Source organism: Cylas formicarius, unplaced genomic scaffold (assembly GCF_029955315.1).
Source record: "Cylas formicarius isolate icCylForm1 unplaced genomic scaffold, icCylForm1.1 PGA_scaffold_6__28_contigs__length_40554024, whole genome shotgun sequence".
NCBI classification, from domain to species: Eukaryota; Metazoa; Arthropoda; class Insecta; order Coleoptera; family Brentidae; genus Cylas; species Cylas formicarius.
Window position 1 is genome coordinate 20,577,316 of NW_026844347.1, and position 21,307 is coordinate 20,598,622.

At 32.6% G+C, this 21,307-nt stretch overlaps 1 protein-coding gene across 4 annotated transcripts in view; it reads right to left on the bottom strand.

Annotated features, from left to right (window-relative positions):
* Positions 1-21,307, bottom strand: part of LOC132703329 (plasma membrane ascorbate-dependent reductase CYBRD1) — an 86,378-nt gene that overhangs the window by 33,147 nt on the left and 31,924 nt on the right. The window contains exon 1 of one of the 4 annotated variants that reach the window (XM_060672512.1): positions 9,387-9,439. The exons of the other annotated variants lie outside the window; for them this stretch is intronic. Within the exon in view, the coding sequence (XP_060528495.1) occupies positions 9,387-9,430 (44 nt within the window). The 5' untranslated portion in view covers positions 9,431-9,439. Of the gene's footprint in view, positions 1-9,386; positions 9,440-21,307 lie in introns of those variants that run through there. 4 annotated transcript variants of the gene reach the window in all.

The following is a 21,307-nucleotide window of genomic DNA, read 5'->3' on the forward strand; positions in this document are numbered from 1 at the left end:
TGTAACGAATTTCGTAGTGAAATTACGCAAGGCGGGTCCATCTTACGTCAGGTTTGAGGTCGTCTTGGATTTCATTTCGGAATCAAGAAACCGCGCACTCATTAGCTGTGGCGGTTACATTTACTACAACACTATTTGTTTATCATAGAAATTTTAAAAAATTACCAAAACCGCTATGAACGTTAAAGATGGAACTTCGAAGTGCGCAACTAAAGAGTAACGATGAGATTTGATGCTCTACGATATGGGAATACTGCATAATATTTCGCAGTTTGTAATAATGTATCATTTTTGGGGAAGTTCTACTTTTCGGTTACATGAGGTTATACGAGTATGGCGCCCCAAGTATTTAAACCATTGGTCACTTGGAAAATGTGTGTATCGTTTTTGCAGTAAGGATAATCGGTTTCTAAAATATAAATAAGTAATCTCAGGTGAAATATATATCATTCGATTGGTGTCTAAAATTTCGGCTACGGTTTACCCCTCGTAATAAATTAAGCATAGCTGAATGTAAATATTGTTATCTGACCCAAAACTACCCAATTAATTTATGACTATTGTCCTTTAGCAGTCGACTTAAAGTTATTTAACCAAATGAGAACACATTTCTAGCAGAATTACACAATGTGACTTATAGAGACTTATAATGCTAGGACTAATATAATATATAATTCCTTGTTTTTAACGCACTTCAGGTATTTCATTCCTGTGGGGTTCTAAACTTAAATTTGATGCAAGATTGTGCAGAATAAAATATTAAAGATTTTATTTAATTATAGCCGATTAATTCTCAAGGAAGATCTATACAGGATTTTAAACAGCATCTGGAACCTGGATAAAGTATTGAGTTTGGAACAATGTAACCTTACTTTCTTATATAAATAATAAATAAACTTATAAATAAAACTCAAAAAACAAAACTAAAAATATTCCACTGCAGAAATATACATTCTCACAACACCAGGACATAAAATTATATACATCATAATATCATTAAAAGTAACAAGGGTTTATATAACCCTATTTATCAAGCCGCCAACATATATACACAACTTTCTGATAATATCCAAAAAATACTAGAAACTATGAAAGATTTGTAATATGCAACTAAAATCATTTGTAAACTTGACTTAAGTAATTATTTATACTAGGAAGCTTTGTCAGTATATAGTGTAACGTTTTAACATAGATGAGTCGTTTATTTATTATTTGTCCTTGATACCAGTGCTCCTAAGCACTGCCCAGAGCTAGATTTATAAAAGAAAGCGCACATTTTAATTACCTATCGCTATCACTAGGACCTGGCGTTTTTAGACAATACACTAGGTTAATAATTTATGGGTTTTTTAAATAAAGATTTAATGTATATGTAGCCGCCAATTTAGAAATATCAGAATAATGTGTTTAGTATCTACAGTCTGGTTTGTTACGATTACTATTGCTATATTATGTTCAGCATTTTTTTTTTAATTCGAACATAGCTAGTCGGTAAACTAACTAATGAAGGTTTTCCACCTAAAGTTTAAGTATATTATGTGCACAAAAAACGTTCCGCACATAATATAACAATAATATAATAAAATAATAAAAATTGGTGAAACTGAAATTTAGACCACAAATACTTTTACTTTTGCAAGTAAATTTTAGTGCAATTTATCATGCTGAATATTTTTTCGTTGCTTCATACAATAAATTCGAAAAAAAAATTAACTGAGCGGAAACAATATAATTAAAAGAGACAGTGCCGCCCTGGCGCGACGCTCCGGTTTTTGAAATGTTGCCATTTAATGGCCTAGATTACGAAATATGCAAAAATTTAAAGAAGATTTTTAATTTCCTTAATGCTATTCTTTCAGAAACTGCTGTAATGTCCTGCGCCTTGTTAATGTGACACGATGCAAATTACCGTAAAATATCGACTGAACGGAAAATTAAAAATAACGTCAAGGTAAGCAATTAACGTCTAATTCGTTTCTAACCCTGGAAAAGTAATAAATTATGTTTCACGTAACAGGCAATAATGTCTAACAAGGAACTTAAAAATATAACAAAAATCAAATAGAAATTAAATAAAAAATATCTTGTATCCTGCAAGTCAAGTTATCTGAATCGGAGTTGAGGGTTGCAGTACTTGTAACAACCTCGGCTATTGGGGCAAGAGGACATTACATATATTGTACCACTGTTAGGTATTGAATTATTAAATAAGCATTGTGTTCACTAAAGTTCAGATACCGGAAATAATTATTTAATATGAGAAAAATAGAAACAAATAAATGTAAAACATTAAATTTTGTTTGACAACAATAATTTTTATAACCACTACCGCATCAAAACTTTATTTAGAACACTGGACACGTGTTGGTGGTTGGCGAAACACGTGTCCAGTGTTCTAAATAAAGTTATGGTGCAGTAGTGGTTATAAACGTAAGTTTGTTGATCTCCAACCACAGGTTCCTCTCCTCTCCCCGAACAAATAATTTAAAAATTGGTTCTTCTGAGAATAGAAGGTACGTTAGTTTTAAACAAGTAACATATGCGTTAATATTTTGTCAGTTGTAATTGTCATTTTAGGGATAATGGCTATATATCGTTTCAATTGAACTTCGCATCAAAATTAAAGCACCCCTAAAAACGTTGTTAAAAAACGCAATTTTACATAATTTTCTTTAAGCATGTACAGAGTGTTAAAAAAAAAAGATTTTATACTGTCACATTCTGTAGCAATTTCGGTCAAGACGATTAGGTTTATCTAAGTGCATAGCCCCACCTTTGTTCTTTTACTGACGCCCTTATCTCAGTTATTAAATAAAATACAGAGTTTAATGTACAAAAGAATAAGTTACAAATTATCTGGGGAGTTTGATAATGTCCGAAGAGATACTTCAAAATTGTTGAAATAGGATGAATATTGAGACCTTGGATTGAACTCCTCCACAACATAGAGCATTTATGACACCTTTATCATTGGATGATGTAGACAACATTTACAGAGAAATATGGACAAATATGGATCAAATAGAATTTAAACGTTTGGTTGCAAGTGTGAGACATTGATTTCAATCGTTTATATAACTGACTTATTTGTCTAATGTTTATGATTTTGTTTCAATTTTTGTTGCTGTAACACGCTGTATTTGTTACGTTTGACATTAAATTTCAATTTCAGACACTAATACAAATCGCACCAGAATGGGACAAAAGGTCTTCGCAATAATTTTGTATTTTTTAAATTTGTGTATTTAGTTCGGCTACAAATTATACAAGCTGATGTCAGAAAATAATGCCAGTCGGTATACATGAAATCACATGATATATCAAATAGAACAAGTGTATAATATCAAATATTTCATTTTACTATAAAAAAATAAAGATTTTTGTATAAAGTACCTACCTATCTATACCCATCTGTCGTCATTAAAAAGATGTTCACCTAATTTTTGAAAAAAACTACCGACTACTATAACATTATTTACAAAACAACCGCGTCGGTTAACTAAGTACACAAAATGGCAAAAACATTTTATGATTGTCTGATGTTATGAATAGTTAAGTAAATAATGAAAATTTAACTAGAAATTAATATTATTTTTGATAATTTTTTATCTTACCATTAATGGCGCAAGGGCACTTTGACTCTAAGTTACATATTTTTAGTTCACTTATGTCCCATTAAAAATGAAACAGCGCATAAAAATTCAAGACTTATGTATGTGTATACGTACCATACTGTTACAAAAATAATAAGTATTAATTTAACTTTACTTAAACTTTTTTCGTTTAAAAAAGGAATAAAATACGAAGTTATTACGAAACAATATAAAAAAGCCTCCCTTATTTGCATGCAGGTGCTAAAAATGGGTAAGAAAACATGACCCATATGTAAATGGAACTATTTTTAGAAACTTCGATAATAATTTACCCGCAAATATTTAGACAGTACCGTGACACAGATTCTACCATACAGCGAGATAAAAAAAAATGGGGCACAAAATAAAATGCTTTGGGTAGTCAAAATCACAACCAAACACTTCATTCCTGAAATTCATCACTCGCCATGTGTTAAACGCGCTGCTTTTAATCGAAAGAAAAATAGATAGTAATTAACATATAAATGTGGGCGAAAAGAATTACTAAACGTACAGTTATATTTTTACAACCGTTGTAAAGAATGAATAGACCAGCGCACACCTGTTAAGATTCGCCATTTTACGCCATACGCTAGTGGCGTAAAAATTAATGCAAGAATTAGTAAACCTCTCGATACGGACACCCCTATTAGGCGGACACTCCTCTTTAAACGGACATGTTTTTTGGAACGAAATATTTGCCTACCCTATACCTTTTGCATTTTTCATATCATATCGTTACGCCTTGACTTGCAGTTTTATTTTGCAAGCAAATGCCGTAAGTGGATTCCACAATTTTTAAAATGGCATCTACAAAAAACTTCTTACTTTGCGAGAAAAAATGGAAAATTGTTAACGTTTCGGAAAAGGAAAATTTGTCAGTGCGGAAGCTCGCAGAAAAATTTAAAATAGGGAAAACTCAAGCGGCGGAAATTGTGAAAAATAAGAACAGCACTCGTGTACAATGGGAGTCGGGAAGCAATATTGATCAAAGAAGAAATTTCTTAAAAATTAAGGGACTCTGTTGCGAGGTCAAAATATTCCCATATCATGGCACTTATTAAAGCTTCCAATGGATGACTGGAAAAGTGGCGCTAGAGACATGCGATAAATTTTACGTGTATCACCGGAGAATCAGCAGATGTGAGTCAAGAAGACGTAAATAAGTTTAAAGATAAGTTGCCCACACTACTCCTCGGATATCAGCCACGCGATGTTTACAATGCCGATGAGACTGGCCTTTTCTTTCGAGTATTACCTAAGAAAACACTTGGTTTGAAATCCAAAAAATGTAGTGGTGGAAAGCTGTCCAAGGAGAGGCTTACAATTTTATTTTGAACTAATATGGCAGGGTAAAATGAAGATTTGCTCGTGATTGGAAAGGCTGCCGGACCTACGGCATTTAAAAATATAGCATTAAAAATAAAACAACAAATTATTAATGAACGGTTGTTACAATTTGATAGAAAAATGGCCCTACAAAAGCGAAAAATTTTATTATTCTAGGTAAAATTACAAAACATAAAAATTATCTTCTTGACTCCAAATATGACATCAGTATTTCAATTTCAACCTCTAGATCAGGGTAGCACACAAAATGTTAAATTCTATTATCGTGAAATCATCCCGAAGCATATTTTATCAAAGATGGATCAAGTAATATCCGCGTCAGAATTAGCAAAATCTGTAAATATTTTAGAAGCACTTTATTTATTAAGATAGTTAAGATATATTTATATGATAGTGGGGAAGCTGGCACAATTAACAGCTATAATGAAGCCTTAAACATAATTACCGATCCAAAAGTTTTTGCTAAGGAGGATTACATTTCATTTCAACAACTTAAAAATTTTAGAAGATGATTTTCAGTCAACCTTAGAGTACCTTAGAGTTTGCAAACAAATAATTAAAGTTCATTCACCTACATTTTTTTCTATAGTTTTTCGTATGTTTTTAAAGAAATAAACTTAATATATGTTTACGATCGATGTTGTTTTTTTTTTCATGCACCTCTAATGCGAGGACACCTCTAATAAGCGGACAAAACTACAGGAATATACCCCATATTATTGCATTATACATTTAATTTTCTCCTTTAAAATAACGATGGCCTGGCAGTAATCATTTGAACAGAAGCTATTCGGGCGGTTTACATGATTTAATAAGCCCGTTTCAGAAACGTTCTTATGCGCAATAAAATTTAAATGAAATGAAAACTTCCATTCAGAAGATACGATGGGATAGAAGATAGTTTATTTCTTTCAAGTTCAAATTTATTTTTTCATAGATGATTTAAGTTGGTGAATATGTGTATTACAAGTTCTATGGTCGGCTGGTTTTAAGGTGCTCGCGTATAACTTGTAAACAGTTATTACTTTTGTCAAAAGGATATTTCTTACAATGTCTACTTCTTATACGGGTTTTGTGCAATAAGCCTTTCGTGTTTCACAAGCATTAAATATATACTTTAAAGAAGCTTAGTTTCGGATGTTTATTCGGTCATCTTCAGAACACTAAATATAATTTGCGCATTTGCTCCATAAATAATGAAGAATAGAGGTCCCCGTAGCGAGCACTGAAGGACCTATCTGTCAACTTTGTGTCAATGTGTAATGTGTAATGTTGTCAAATGATATCTGTGATCCAGATAGCTACGAATCACTTGAATCGTCTTAAATTTATGACGCAGGGTATCGAATGCTTTACTAGAATCTAATAAGACCAAAATCTTACTTACTCACCCTTATCTGCTGCTGAGATGTCATCTAAACTGAAAAACTCAGGTTGTGAATCAATGATTGTAATAGGTGTAAACTGTTAGCGGTTTCCACAACCTGGGCTGATTATCAATACTTATTAAAACACTTTCGTTAAAGCTAATTATGTTTCCGAAAAGGATGACAACATATTTTGTGGGATTAAGTTTCAGCATATGCGTAGTTAAAACATTACCAAACAAACGAAAAACCTTAATTTTATTAATTATTAATTACTTGCAATCTAAAATGCTTGAATTGGTTTCATTTTGCGAACTAAATTAAAGCGAAATAAAATTAAAACAGCTTACAATGGGAAAAAAATATTCAAAAAATCAAACAGTCATTACGACGACCTACTACGTAAAATGCGCAGAAAGTAGGTACGAAATAATTGCATCTAATAACGCGCAAATTTTTAAATGTACATCGGACGCTATAAACGAGATCCCAGAATTTAATTGTGCTAATTAAACGACATTAAAAGCTACCCAGACTTTAATTTCGTCGCCGGCACTTGCAACGACATAACCGTATAAAATAATTACAACGTAAAACTTGTATGGACCATCTTTTTGAGTGCTTGTGGACATTCGCCTCTATGTATGTTGCAAACGAGCAGTCAAAGAACCTCTTAATATAAAAAATAATTTGTTTTATTAAACGTAATTTTCAAAACAAGCACTTTTTTTGCTTTGAACTTTTCGAACAAATTATCTACTTATTTGTAAAAATATTTTGTCACCAAAAAAGAAAGAACATTTTAAGTAAAACAGCTTATTGGTCTTAATTTCCCCTTACATGTTTTGAAGTATTGTTTGATATTCAAATATCATTATTATTTTCAATAGCTATTTTTGCTGTATTAGGAGTTTTATGGTTAACCAGGAGAATGAGCATAAGTACTTCGGCATTTACGTGTATCAATCACGTGTATTGTAATAGTATTTACAAAATCTTCTGAATTTCCCCTGCTTCGGGGAAACTGTTTTAGTTAAACTCTGAAGAAACTGAAACACTTTCAGTTTAGCTCTGAAGAAGCCAACAGGATGAATGGCGAAACGCCAGCGAGTTCGCAGGGGGAATCCAGAAGATTTATAAATAATATTACAGCAGCCTGCGGCAGATTAGTGCAAAAATTTAAAAAAAATTACCTTATTGGATGATTATGCACACATTCACCGTTTCTTAACTAGACATATGAAATAAGACTGTCACAATATCACCGAGAACGATCAACAAACAGAATTGCCCGGGTTGTTTTCAAGACTTATTGTAAATATTGGCAAACAGGATATAAGCGAATTTTAGCATTTACTATCAGTTACATAAAGAAATTGTAGTTTTTTAAATGAGTAGAGAATTTAATTGTATTCTTCAACAATGACACGGAATAGAGCAAATAGTCTATAGTGTTGTCCGGTTTTTTTTTACAAAACATAGCATTTTTTTCTGAGCGAGTATAAAGACAAAAAAACGAGAAAATACACGTACATATATTTGTTCACTCATTTTTAAATTCCAATTTTAATTTTATATATGGATTAATTTTATTATTTAGATAATAAAGAAAAAAACAAATCCGTCCATTATCATAAACTGTTTAAGAGAGAACCATGAGCATGTACGAAAATGTGTTAACTGCTTTAGATTTCTTATAGATTTTGGTTTTAATTCAATAGAATAGAAACCATATAAATCGAAATTAGGTGTACAGTCAGTTTCTTCCTCTGTTTAGGTTCTTCAAGCCGAAAAATCCGAAATACAAAAACACAACAATTTATTTTGAAAAATTTGTTAATTATATATATATATATATATATATATATATATATATATATATATATATATATATATATATATATATATATATATATATATATATATATATATTTTTTTGTCCAGTTTTTTTAGATATGGAAATACAAAAAAAAAGCTTTAAATAAGCGGAGGTTGCTAAGAAAATATTTTTCGCAAACTAAAAAAAAAGATGTTTTGACCATTATAATGGTATTCTGGAACAAATCTAATTATCCAATTAGACGCCTATTATAAAGAGACCAAAAATAAACTGGCTGTGCAAAAAATTAACGACGGCTTTTAATTATCAGGATCTTCTTAGTAGCTTCGCTTTTGCCTTGATGCCTATTTTCACAGTCACATTAAACTTACAAAAAAAAAATCGCGATTTAGAACCGTATTGAAAATTTACTAAAATAACTAAAATTTTAATATATTTATAAACAAGTGTATACGATATGAGCGCAATGAGTGTAACTGGTTACTAAAAAAACCTACCCGTATTTCTGTGTCAGAGGAGGCAATAAAATATCTTAATGGCTTATTATAAAACTGGCATTTATTCGAATCGGATAGCTATTACATAATACAGGGGTCATAAATACTATAAATTTGAGGCGGGCGGCTATTCAATTTTTATAGACAAAAAAGATCTTCCACGCATATCCCTAAATTTCAGACCGGAACCTGTACTTTGTGCCATTTTATTTCTAAACAGCCATCGCCATATACTAATCTTTTTTTCCTGAGACCAATTACATTGCGTGAATGGACGAAGCATAAACATGAAATCATTGATTAAAAAAAAATTATAAGCGCACAATGTCAAGGGAGTTTAATTCCATATTGATTACACTGTGACGAATTCCAGTTTAAAGCGATGCATAACTTAATGATTTCGCCCGTCTCACTTTTCCTCTGAAAACCGGACAAGGTAGTTTGCATAAATTTAATAAAAACGAACGACGAGTTTTTAATTTCCGCAATTTAAATTAGACGGGTACTTGATTTGTTTAAAAATTAATAACATTTCCATAAAAAAGGACGCAGGCCTCGAGTCTTTAAGATTATTTAAATTAACGGATGCTATGGACGCAATGTCAATCCACACAGTGAGAATTATTAGGAGACGATAAACAATGCTATAACAAAATCATGTTCTTGTGACTAGCAAATCGAATATTTAACTAATGCTTACGTAGTGAAATGGCTGACTTTATGGCACGTCCAGCTCATTGGCATTCCACTATCGCCATCGACAACTTCCTGAACAAGTTGACGTGTAACATCAATGCCTGTGACCTACTCTACTACTTTACTATAATCTTCTTAACAGGATTTATAGTTCGACAATGAATAAAATAGGAAAATTGCGTGAGAGAATGTAGGATGACCGCTCGGGATTTCCAAGTAGCTAAGATCATTATCGTTTTTCTATATTTTCATAGTAGATCAGTTACATCTCGATACGGAACAGACTTTCCGTAGAATGTGCTAAATATATTTTAATTTTTTTTTTCTTGAAATTGTAAAGAAGTGGACAATAAAGTAGCCCGCGTGTAGCATAGATATGTATGCGGTTTAAAAACAAAATTAATCAAACCATATCTCATAATTTACATCATATAATCACTGATTCAACTCTAGTAGATTAAGCACTGCTCCTATTTTTACTGAAAGTATTAGTTGGTTTTATATAAATGTTATACAGGGACCACTAAAAAGAATGAACATTTTTAAAATTCAATAACATCCTATTCAAACAAATGTAAACAGAAAAGGAAAAGTATAATAACTAAGATATAGTGGAAAAATTCTTAATGGAATAGAATCGAAAAAACTAGATAATTTTAAGTCGAAATTTAATGTTAGTGGTTTAGCCAAGTACCAATTTATAAATTAACAAGGTTTATATTACAAGTGTACCAACAAACAACAATAAACAATACTAAGAATTAAAAAGCATTCTTACGTCAAAAATTTGGTAGAAAGTTGTATACCCTGCATTGATAATATTAAATTACTTTTTTTTTTTGCATATCGACGGAACTTTGCTCGTTCACCTACCGTCTTTCTCTATTTTCCAAACCAAGATTGATTAATATTGCTTCCCATAATATGGCATCAGGCCGTGAAGTTCCTCATAATAAGGCGACCGTCGGCTCCGACTACGGAACCAACGAGAGATTTACTTGTAATTGGCCAGTCCGGTGCGCTTTCAATAATTATTGCGAACCTAATTCTTCTTGCGTGAAAAGTCCATCTCTCAGAACAAACGCCATGGAGCATAACCTTTCGCGTAGCATTTAAATCACTTAAAAACAACTCTCACTAACCTACTATAATTCGTATTTTATGTACATCCAGCGACAATGGGAATAACTCCAAATGCCAACGTTATTCGGCTTAGAAATTGGATCGTGATAGAAAAACGAACAAGCCGTTTGGATTTTCATGCACGATTTACTTTCTTTTCCTAGCCGTTTTAGTTTAGAACCTTTAAGATTTAAATGGGTATAGAACTATAGAATTTACATCATACTTCCAGATTTTGTTAATATTTTCCGGCGAAACCATATAGACGGTACGAAACTTGGGAACTATGCCAGTTACTCTGCCGACTTTTAAATATTTATTACATTATTCTATTTGAAATAAATTATGCTGTATTTGTTCTCAATAAGGTAAAAATTTATTTCCATTGCGCTATTCTCGAATCAGAACAAATATTGGCGAATGGCAAATTTTAAAGGTTTTAAATTTTTATACATATACACTATTATTATTATTATTTCAAAAAGTTATATTCAATCTATGTTTGTAAGTATGTACGTATGATTAAGATCTTGGTGGATTTAATATTAGAAAAAATACAAAAATAAAAGCACAAGCGAAAACTTGCAGGTTCGTCCCCCAAATTTCAAAACATCCTCTCCATTAGGATGTATTGCGAATTCATACACAAAAGAACGGTTTTCAGTTGGCTGCAGAATTAGCAGTTTCCACCTCTGCCTAGTGTAAGGTGATACCTTATGATTTTCAAGCCCACTTCTTGGTAAAGGTTTTTCCATTGCTTTCCTACTCCGATTACTTTGCAACTCTCTTTAACCCTGGTATTTGGTAACTCGTTGAGCTCTTTGTTTATTATTCGAAAACAAAAATTATTTCCTTCCATCCGCTTGAAATTTACTGTGAATGTTAATAATTTTTTTTATATAAGACATTCAAAATATAGGGGAACTCATCACCCGTTGAACTGAGGCTTAATATTCGTGACACTTTATAAACCTAATTATTCTTGTACAAAGTCCTACCTTGCGATAAAAAAAAAAAACACACACACAACGCTAAAAGTCAGATACAACACTGGCGAAACTATATAATGACCTGTCCCATTTCCTTCTGAATAACACAAATTAACAAAACAAAACATACTAAAAACCTAGTTACTTTTAAGAACATAAGGGAAAAAGGGAAAAAATATAAATAAAAAGAACAAAAAATCGAAGACACCACAGAAAGCAGGAACCACCAAACCACTGCTAGAATTTTTAAAATATTTAATGTACATACTTAGCTTATAGTTTTATTTACAGAGGTAGGTCTAAGTCTCTTTTTCTTCCTATATATAGAGGTACTTAATGAAAATGAAAATCTTAATTCAAACCATGGTGAAGTACGTATTTTGTTGTTTGAAAGGAAAGGTGTAGTAATAAGCAAACAAATACGTTATTATTATTACTATTATAACATGAATGTATAACAATGAAACTTGCGCATGATCGACTTCTGGGTTATGTATGATAGACCATATTCGTTTATCATTTGTTCAAATTTCATCAAGTTCATAATGCATTCGAAAATACATAACAAGTTAGAAGTTGGGACGACGAGAAAATTGCTGCTTCAAATATTTGCATCGCAAATTCGTCTTGCTACGGGCAAAATCGAATTCGAGGAAAGTTCTTGAAAACGCTGTTAAATCCCGACGTCACAGCGGGGCCCGAACCAAATCGCAACTCGAATTCGGTGCCGCGCCAATGAATCTGATTTAATTTGAAATCGCATTACCCCCTCGTTGTCAGTTTAACTCGATCTCCTCGAATCGATTCAGCTTAACTTACTCGCCAAACAGACTATTTAACATGTTGACCATCGGGTGTCAAACACCATATAAAGAAGCTTAAATTGATATTTATGGGTTGATAGTATGAACAAAAATTAATAGAAAATGTTCTGCGATAGATAATGCAGATAAAGGAAACTTCACAAATGCACTTTTAATTATATTTTCTATCAATATCAATATTATTTTATATACGCGGTTTTGTTTTCTAATAAGCACCGATCAAGAATTGAATTTAAAACCAGAACTATATGTGTTTATAAACGATTTCATCAAACATACATTCGGAATGTCGATTAAATTTTTGGAGTGCAGTGCGACGTATAGCAGTTTTTAATATTTTACGGTCAGCATTCAGCAGAATTTAAATATTAATTATTAATTAATAATTAGTTATTTAAATATGCAAAAAACACAATATGTTACGGCCAGTACTTGGCAGTAATCGGATATAAATGAATAAATAATACAGAAAAAAATCCATCAATAGTATTCTATACATAATAACAAACACAACAACAAAACAAAAAAATATTATTTCAATTGCGTACATAAACAAAATCGGCCTTTTCCAGTTCTAGTAATCGTCAAAATATTGTTGGACACCTCCGAAGCTATGTGAAAAGCCATATGCTGTAATAAATGGCTCTTCCAGAAGAATCATTTCAAAAACATATCCAGACCAACCAACTTATTTTCGATTTTGCATGCATACTACGCTTTTACTGATACCGTTATAAAAAGATTCACTAATTCTGTCTCGTTACCACGTGCCATCATCAATATCGGTGTCAGCAATGCGATAATTAACCAAAAGTATTGTGTTCTGTATACATTTGAACGTCCGCCAGACTTTCCAACCACACGTGCATTTTTGGGTGATCATTTATCCTCGAAAAAGTGTTGACTTGTATCCGACAATCCGAGAGATTTTGTCGTCGAATTTGTACAGCAATGATTGATAAAAATAAATGATTAGCAAAATATTACTACTCTTGGGTATTACAGCTACACAGAAAAAGTAAATTTCATTTGATCTGCTTAAGCAAGTTCGTTCGATCAAGAAAAGGAAATTAACATTAATGTTAATTAAGTTAAAACTACTTTAAAGTGTGGTTTGCCTCTTTAGCAAACATAACGAAACTAGGTAAAGCTGAATTATATTTATGCTGCACTGGTTTTGCTTAACTTTAAAGTTCGTCATAATTAATAGTGAAATTCTCGTCTCAATGCTTTATTACATTCAATTTACGAACATGTCATTTGATTTTCTTTTTTCTTTTCTAAACAAACAAATCTCCAGCGTCTGTCGTTATCTCATCTGGTTCTATCCGGGTTTAATCATTGATTTGCAGTAGTGCAGTACATTGCGTAGAGGTGCTTTGCTTGGATAATACCCGGCAATAGAAATAATGTACGGTGTTAATATATCGTATCTCCTTTAGACTGACTAAACATGTACTAACTTTGGCCGTAATTAAACGGTGAGTCGAGTATAGGACAAAAAACGTACCTACAGTTTCACTACTAAAGTCCGCGTCATCTCTTATAGAAACATTATTTATTCATTTATTGATATGTTTTTACTGTATTTTTTTAATCACAATAAGTAATTTAAAATATAATCATCAACTAACCCCTATTTCTGCAGGTGAACTTGCAGTATTCGTTCTAGCCCATTTAAGTAGTAATTATTCCTACTCCATTAAACTGGGGTGTACTAAAAAATGTGAAAAAACAAGTTTGTCCGATTTTTCTGAAAATTGAAGAAGAAATAAAATTTTCCAATTAAAATATTTCGATATTTTCAAAAATTACCAATTTTTCAAAGGCAATTTTTTTTAAAACTTTCCTCAATTGATTTACTTATTATTTTTGATGAATAAATTATCCCCAAGATAAAAATTGACACTGTCTGTGAGCAGACCAAAAACTCCTGATTAGATAGACTTGACTAGATTACATATATAATTTTTAATATGAACTGTTACATTAGCGACAATTATTATTGTATTATTAGGTATTAAAAACGGTAATTTTCTAGAAATATCATTTGATGGCAAATAAAAAGGTTAAGGCTTTCGCGGCCCGTTGATAAGCTATTATCTTGATTCGGGTTTAAAGGCCGTCGTCGATTGGAATTACTTCCTAACGTTTCGCTAGCACGAGTGGCGAGCTTCTTCAGAGGTCCTTCCATCCCAGGAGGAGACCCTTAGACTCAACCAAATCTGGAACCCGATCCTTAGGAACGCCCGAGCAGTACCGATCGATATCCCGAGACCAACCGAAGCGGAACAAGCCCCGCCCACCACCAATCGGCATAAATACAACCTGCGCAGGAGAAATCGTCAGTCTACGTCCAACATCGGAGATGGAAGGACCTCTGAAGAAGCTCGCCACTCGTGCTAGCGAAACGTTAGGAAGTAATTCCAATCGACGACGGCCTTTAAACCCGAATCAAGATAATAGCTTATTTGATGGCAGTAATAAAAAAACACGATGATGTATTTTATCGTTGAAAACATTGCTATGTCCAGCTGAGATATTTTAATATTCAATGAACCGTTTCACCTTCTTGTGCCTCGTATTATTTTTTAATGCAGGTCGATCCTTTTAACCGACACACGTAATTTAAATATTGACGTAGCGGTTTATCCTGTTTAAGCGATGCTGATAAAGGTTGGGCTTTTATGATCTCTCTTGTTTAGCGGTAATTTGTGCCGAGTTATAATAGTTAAAAAGCGACGGAAACGATATTTTGATCTATGAGAAACACGAGATCGTGCCTGCGTATATTAATTAACGAATTAAAGTCGTCTTTGATGTTGAGTCGCGCCAAGTTTTCAGCGAAATTACTGACCAGGCGCTTAATTTCAAACCGTTTTTTAGTTGCGCCCTAGGCAACGAAGTTTTAATGAAGTGGCGAATATACGGTTGGAAGCAGACTTATTACGTATTTGAGTTAATTGTACCCGAATGAAGTTTTCTGTAGGATCATAATTATTTTGCTGCTTCATATAAATAACTAAGAAAAATAGCATTTTGAAGAAAAATGCAAAATCAAGATGCATATAGCGCTAACATGGAAGGCTTAAAAGCACTTAAAAAATGTCATTGTTTTGCATTTTATGTTTAAAAAGAAGGAAGAGGCATGCGGATGATACAGAAAATTTGAATTTTACAGCTTTTTACATCTGCTATCATAACCTTCTGAAAACAATATTTTACAATTTATTTAATCATAAATTTTGCTATATTTAATTCTATAATATACCGTTATAATATTTGTATAAATTTGATTTTTTCAGTTCCGACAAATGTAAATTTCAAAAATAAGATTCTGAGGATATAGTTTTCGCCTTTGGATTACGTTTGAAGTTTAACACACCTCGAGTATGTCCAGGAAGATTGGTTTAACAATGTAGTTATATGAATAATCTACATTTTAATAAAAGTAGGCACACGTGACAGTTTTTAAGAAGACTACCTGCAACACGGCATGTCATCTTTATTTTAAAATCAATATCAATTGCAAATATTTTATTCCGACAAATCTCTTTAAATTGTATTTCTGGTATAATATTTAATTGGACCAATGAGTGAAATGTGGATTAAACACCTTAAAGCAATCCAACAAAATTTTAAATTAAGATTACAATATTTAAACGTCTGCGAATATCACCAAAACGTTTCGCAGCATTCGCAGCACAACTGGAGCAATTTCCCACAAAAAATTGTTCAATTAACTCTAATTGCCTGGCTATTAAGTTAATTAGGGTCACCCATATCCTGTTTTAAAGCACGAAGAGTGTGTAAATTTCCCGAAGAAATGAAACAATATAATTTAAAATATATTTAATGAAATAATGAAAAATAGTTAAACTGTACAGAGCAAATAAACTGAAATTTACTAAATAACAATGAAAAGAATAAATATTTAAGGGGATCCATTACTAGTCGGTAATTAATTAATGTTTCTACTGAGTGTACATTTTAGCTTTTATCCTTAATAATTTTATATGATGATGAATGTCGAATGTCATTGCGGATTTTATATTGTTTAAATTGATAAATTACCTCGAGCTATTATTCAATGTAGCACAATAAATGTAAATATTCACGTCATAACCTTATCTCTTACATAATTCGCGTGTGTACACTTTATTTATTGTTTGCCAAGGTATATACGTCCCATGCACATTTCTGACTAAATTTTCACTTATAAAGTATAAAATTTATATCTCAGTTCTAGTCCAATAATGAGCAGTATATTTTTCTTTAATAACCTTCTCTCGCATGGTTAAATGGTAAAAGAACAGAAGAGCCACAGCGTCGAACACATGACACGCGTTGTCGATACCAAATAAAACTTTCTTTTGCATTTCCACTAGACGTTTTTATTCGCTACAAAGGATTTTTATGGGCAATTAAGTTTAGAAGCATATGTTGGATGAAATGGTTAAATGAATCAATGCATGTTAAAAGTGAAATGGTAAATCTCTGACGGGGAATATTAAAAAGATTGATTTAACTTTTCTGTGTCAGTCAACGACCCAAATTATTTCCTTTCTTTTTTAGTTACTGTTGTTTTGCGAGTAAATTATTTTTATTAATTGTTACGAAATTAGGACCCCGAGTTAGGAACGTTAAAGAAAAAGAAACTAATAATAACAATAAGAATAATAATGATATATTTTTCTTATCGAAGCCCATACATAAAAAAAGTGTAATTGGAGTGGTGAGATCTAGCTTGCAACTACTCATATCTGGTGGAGTTTTACAGTTTGTGTTAATATGGGGAGTAATGTTTTGGTATTACTTGCAACATTATTCTACACTGCATGCTTTACTTAGTTGTAGTTGTAAGCAATTATAAAACTAATACTCTGATATTTTAAATACGCATACAGAATTTCCGTTAGAATATTAAATCAAAGAACATTCTATTTCTATTTAACTCATTCTTTTTATACTTTAGTATTTGTTTTGTTTATTTTTGTCTCTTGATTGTTATTATCTTCTATTATATTCTATTATCTTCTACTTGGTTGAGATCAAATGATCTGTTAATTCCGGGCTTGCCGTTGTCTTTATCGTGTCCTGAGATGTGGACTGCAGTCTCTCCACCTCTTCGGCGGTCTACCGGGCGGACGACTTCCTACTGGTATTCCCTCGAGAGCTATGCGGGGTAATCTATCTTCGCCATCCTCTTGACGCGGTTATACCATTGCCTTCTCCTCTGCCTTCCCCATCTTACAATATCCTGTACGTCGCATTGTTCTCCTATGTCGGTGTTTCTTACGTGGTCTCTTCTGGTTTTGCCAGCTATTGATCTCAGCACCCTCATCTCGGCTACGCGCACCATTCTCTTTGTTTTGTTCGTGTCTTCTCTTGTTTCTATCGCGTACGTCATTATTGGTCTAACGCATGTTTTGTATATTTTAATCTTACTGTCCTTCCGCATGTATCCGTTGGCCAAAGACAATCTCTCTTAGGCAGCCTGAAGTTGCTGATGCGTTGTTGATTTGGTCCCTTAGATCTTTTGTTGGGTCGTGGCCGCTAGACATGTTCATCCCAAGGTACTTATATTGCATTACCTGTTCTATGGGCTTATCTTCGATTACGAGCTTGCATCTGATTGGTTCCCTGGTGATTGTCATGCTTTTTGTCTTCTCGACCGATATGGTCATATTAAGCTGTCGGCACACTTGATAGAACTTGTAGGTCATTCTCGTCTTCTGCGAAAATTGCTGTATCATCGGCGTAGCATACCATGTTGATACGTTTGTTGCTCATTCTGTATCCCATATTTAAGGTTGCTACTTCTTATATGATTTTGTCCATAAGAAGATTAAATAAGAGTGGGCTGAGGCTGTCTCCCTTTCTAATTCCTCCTGGTTTAATTTGAGTGGAGTTGTCGGTGTTGAGGTTGCAGATTACCTTTACTATGTTGGCTGGTGTTCATTTTTTCGTTAGTATATTGATGACGTCACCTAGCTTGACCTTGTCAAATGCTTTAGTTAGGTCGATGAAACAAACAATTGTTATTATCATTTTGTGCAATTGTTTTTTGCATATTATTTTATTACAGCTCTGCCGAATCTTAGCAAGATTAAAGAAGAGACCCTGTATTATGAAATAAATAGTCAGGACAAAACCTTCCATACACTTACACTTACTATTTTACCAAAACAACATGAAACAACCCTAGCTTCAGGATATTACAAACGATAAGATGATTAAAGCCTCCGTTAAAGCAATATAAATGTCAAGAATATGACCAAGTATTTATAGTAACTGTTGCAGAGCTCTCATAAAACTATTTCTCTAGGCACTATTAATACGTCAGGTCATAGAGATCAAAAGCATTATTAAAAGAGTGATGAAAAATTTATACCGTCGATTACATTATGGATATTTCATATTGCTCGAAATTAGTGTTAGTAAAAATTTCATGGCTGCATTATTTGAGAAAGATGTTTCGCGATTGTTTTAAAAATGATAATACGGAATCAGCTCTAAAAATAATTGCGCAAGTATTTATAAGCTAAGCTTCTTTCTATCTATCGGTTTTAATTACTTTAAATGTTGCTAAGAATGTAGACAACACACTAAACAAAATATTTAGATAATTACTCCGATATCAGCAAACAGAGAAAATTTTATTAACTTCTAGTAAACATAAAAGTTGGACTGGCTAAATATTGTGGGATTAAATAAGCATTGTTTAGAAAACCCTTTAAAGACGTAAGTAAAAAGACCCATTAAAAAAACTATTATTACTGATTTCAGTTGGTTCTAGTATTACTGCCAATCGACAATTAAAATAAAAAGAAAACTAATGGAAATACTTACTCGAATTGAAAAGAACAAATTAACAACCAAATTAATTTAATTAATTCTAAGCAGTGTCGCACATGCCGCTTTGCATAAATCCTCAAAACATAGAGACTACTATATACATATATAATCACTATGGTCTCAAATTTCCGCGCAATAAGGCTTCACAACGCGAATCAGTACCGACCGACTTCAATTAAAATCTTTCCAATATCTTACAGCTATCCGATTACGATAATTTCTTTCACCTATTTAAATATCAAATGGTAATGCAATTACCATCAATACATCAGCTGTACATAAATACTTTGCGATACTTCAGTAAAAGCGAGCGCTTAGAATAAACGAAAGTTATAAAATAAGAGTACAATTAACCGATATCGTTTGTTAAAAGAAAAACAAACGCATATTCATTGGGCAATTTCAATCTTAATCTGGCGTGACTAATGAACATTTTTATTCGATCGGCAGTCAATGGCTTTGCGCTCACGTTATTTATGTATAAGAAGTAACCTCATTTTCATGACCTTTATGCACTATTTGAAATTGGAAACAAAAAACGCATTAATCGGACACCAGAATTTATAAATTTTCTATAGCAATTTTAATTCTACTGTTTTCTGCTACACTGCTTTTCACCCGTAACAGAACTCAAAACGGTCTTCTATTAAGCATGAATATGTTCACCGTTCCTTGTTAAAAGTGGGATTTACATCTAGTTAGTGTTTAGATATGTTCTGGTGTGTCACGTTTGAACTGAAAGCTGAATTTTTGAGGATATTTTACCCAGAACATGCAGAGAAGTTTGTCCTGTGTTATACACCTATATTTTATCCTGGCAGATGGTTAAGAACTTTCGCAACTTTAATTTTTTGTGATATTTTTTACAGGTTCTGAGAGATGTTATCCCATAATCGATGAACCACAAGAATGGTATATGGTACTGTTACAGACAACTTAGATGGCCCCAACGCCACTAACCAAAACAATCCGACCCAGTAGTTTGCAAGATTGCTTGCAGATTTCATTTCGGAATTATAACTACATAGATATAGAAACAATATATAAGAATAAAGGTATTTGGCAGGATTGCTATTTCGGAATTATAACTACTTAAATATAGAAACAACACTTAAAATTATATCAACACTCTAGGGGGTGCCATTTAAAAAATGAACATTTAATTGTTTTTGTGCATTTTTTTCATCGTTCACAAGGTTTGTCCGCTCCCTCCCAAACACAGAACTAATATGGAGCTTATATTTTGGACAAAAAATATGAAAACCTCTAAAGATAGGTACAGGGGAATATTAAACAAAAGTAATCAAAAAGTGACGACGGGACGAAAGCAGAATAACATACAGTGTTCGACTTGAAATATCAAAAATGTTGATACTTTGTCTAAGAAGCGGCAACCTAGCAGGAAATATTCTACTTTATCGCCAAAAAAATCTTAGGGCAGTAGTTGGGATGAAACAGTGCGAAATTCGTAGATTGCAGTTTTTTGGTTCAGAAAATAAAAAGGTAGTATGCAACGTGCAAAATTTTCCATTCGAGCGGGTTTAAGTTGCTGTTTCTGGAAATAAGTTTTATCGAACGTACGGAGTCAGGAACTTTAATCTTGTATCATTGTACGAATATCGGTTATACGAGCTAACTTGAATTATTCGTCATTTGTCTGACCCACGATCCGATTATGGGACGCAATATCTGTGTTCGCTTTATAATGTCATATTCCTCGCAGGATGCTGGTTTCATGTCTCTTTTTTGGTATATTCGTTAAGCCCGCATCTAGAACTTCGAAGGAAATTGAATTTTTTTTTTAAATCGGCAATTCTTGATGTGGTTGTGAGCTAAATACTAATACTCGATTCTCCTCGCCACAACTACTACGGTTACAGATCCTTAAAGTTGAGCAAATTGTTGTTTTTCAGCTAATTTTTTTAAAACTATATCCACAAAAGCAATGAACTAATTAATTCGACGGAGGAAATTCTTGGGTACTCCCGGATATTCAGGGTGCCGAACTTTACAATTTTTTCATGTGGTAGACAAGTTCGAAAGTTTTCTAAAGAATAAGATAAATCGGCGTTCGGAAATTGCCGGCTGAATCGTAGTATAAAATATATATGCATATACCCAAAGGATACCCC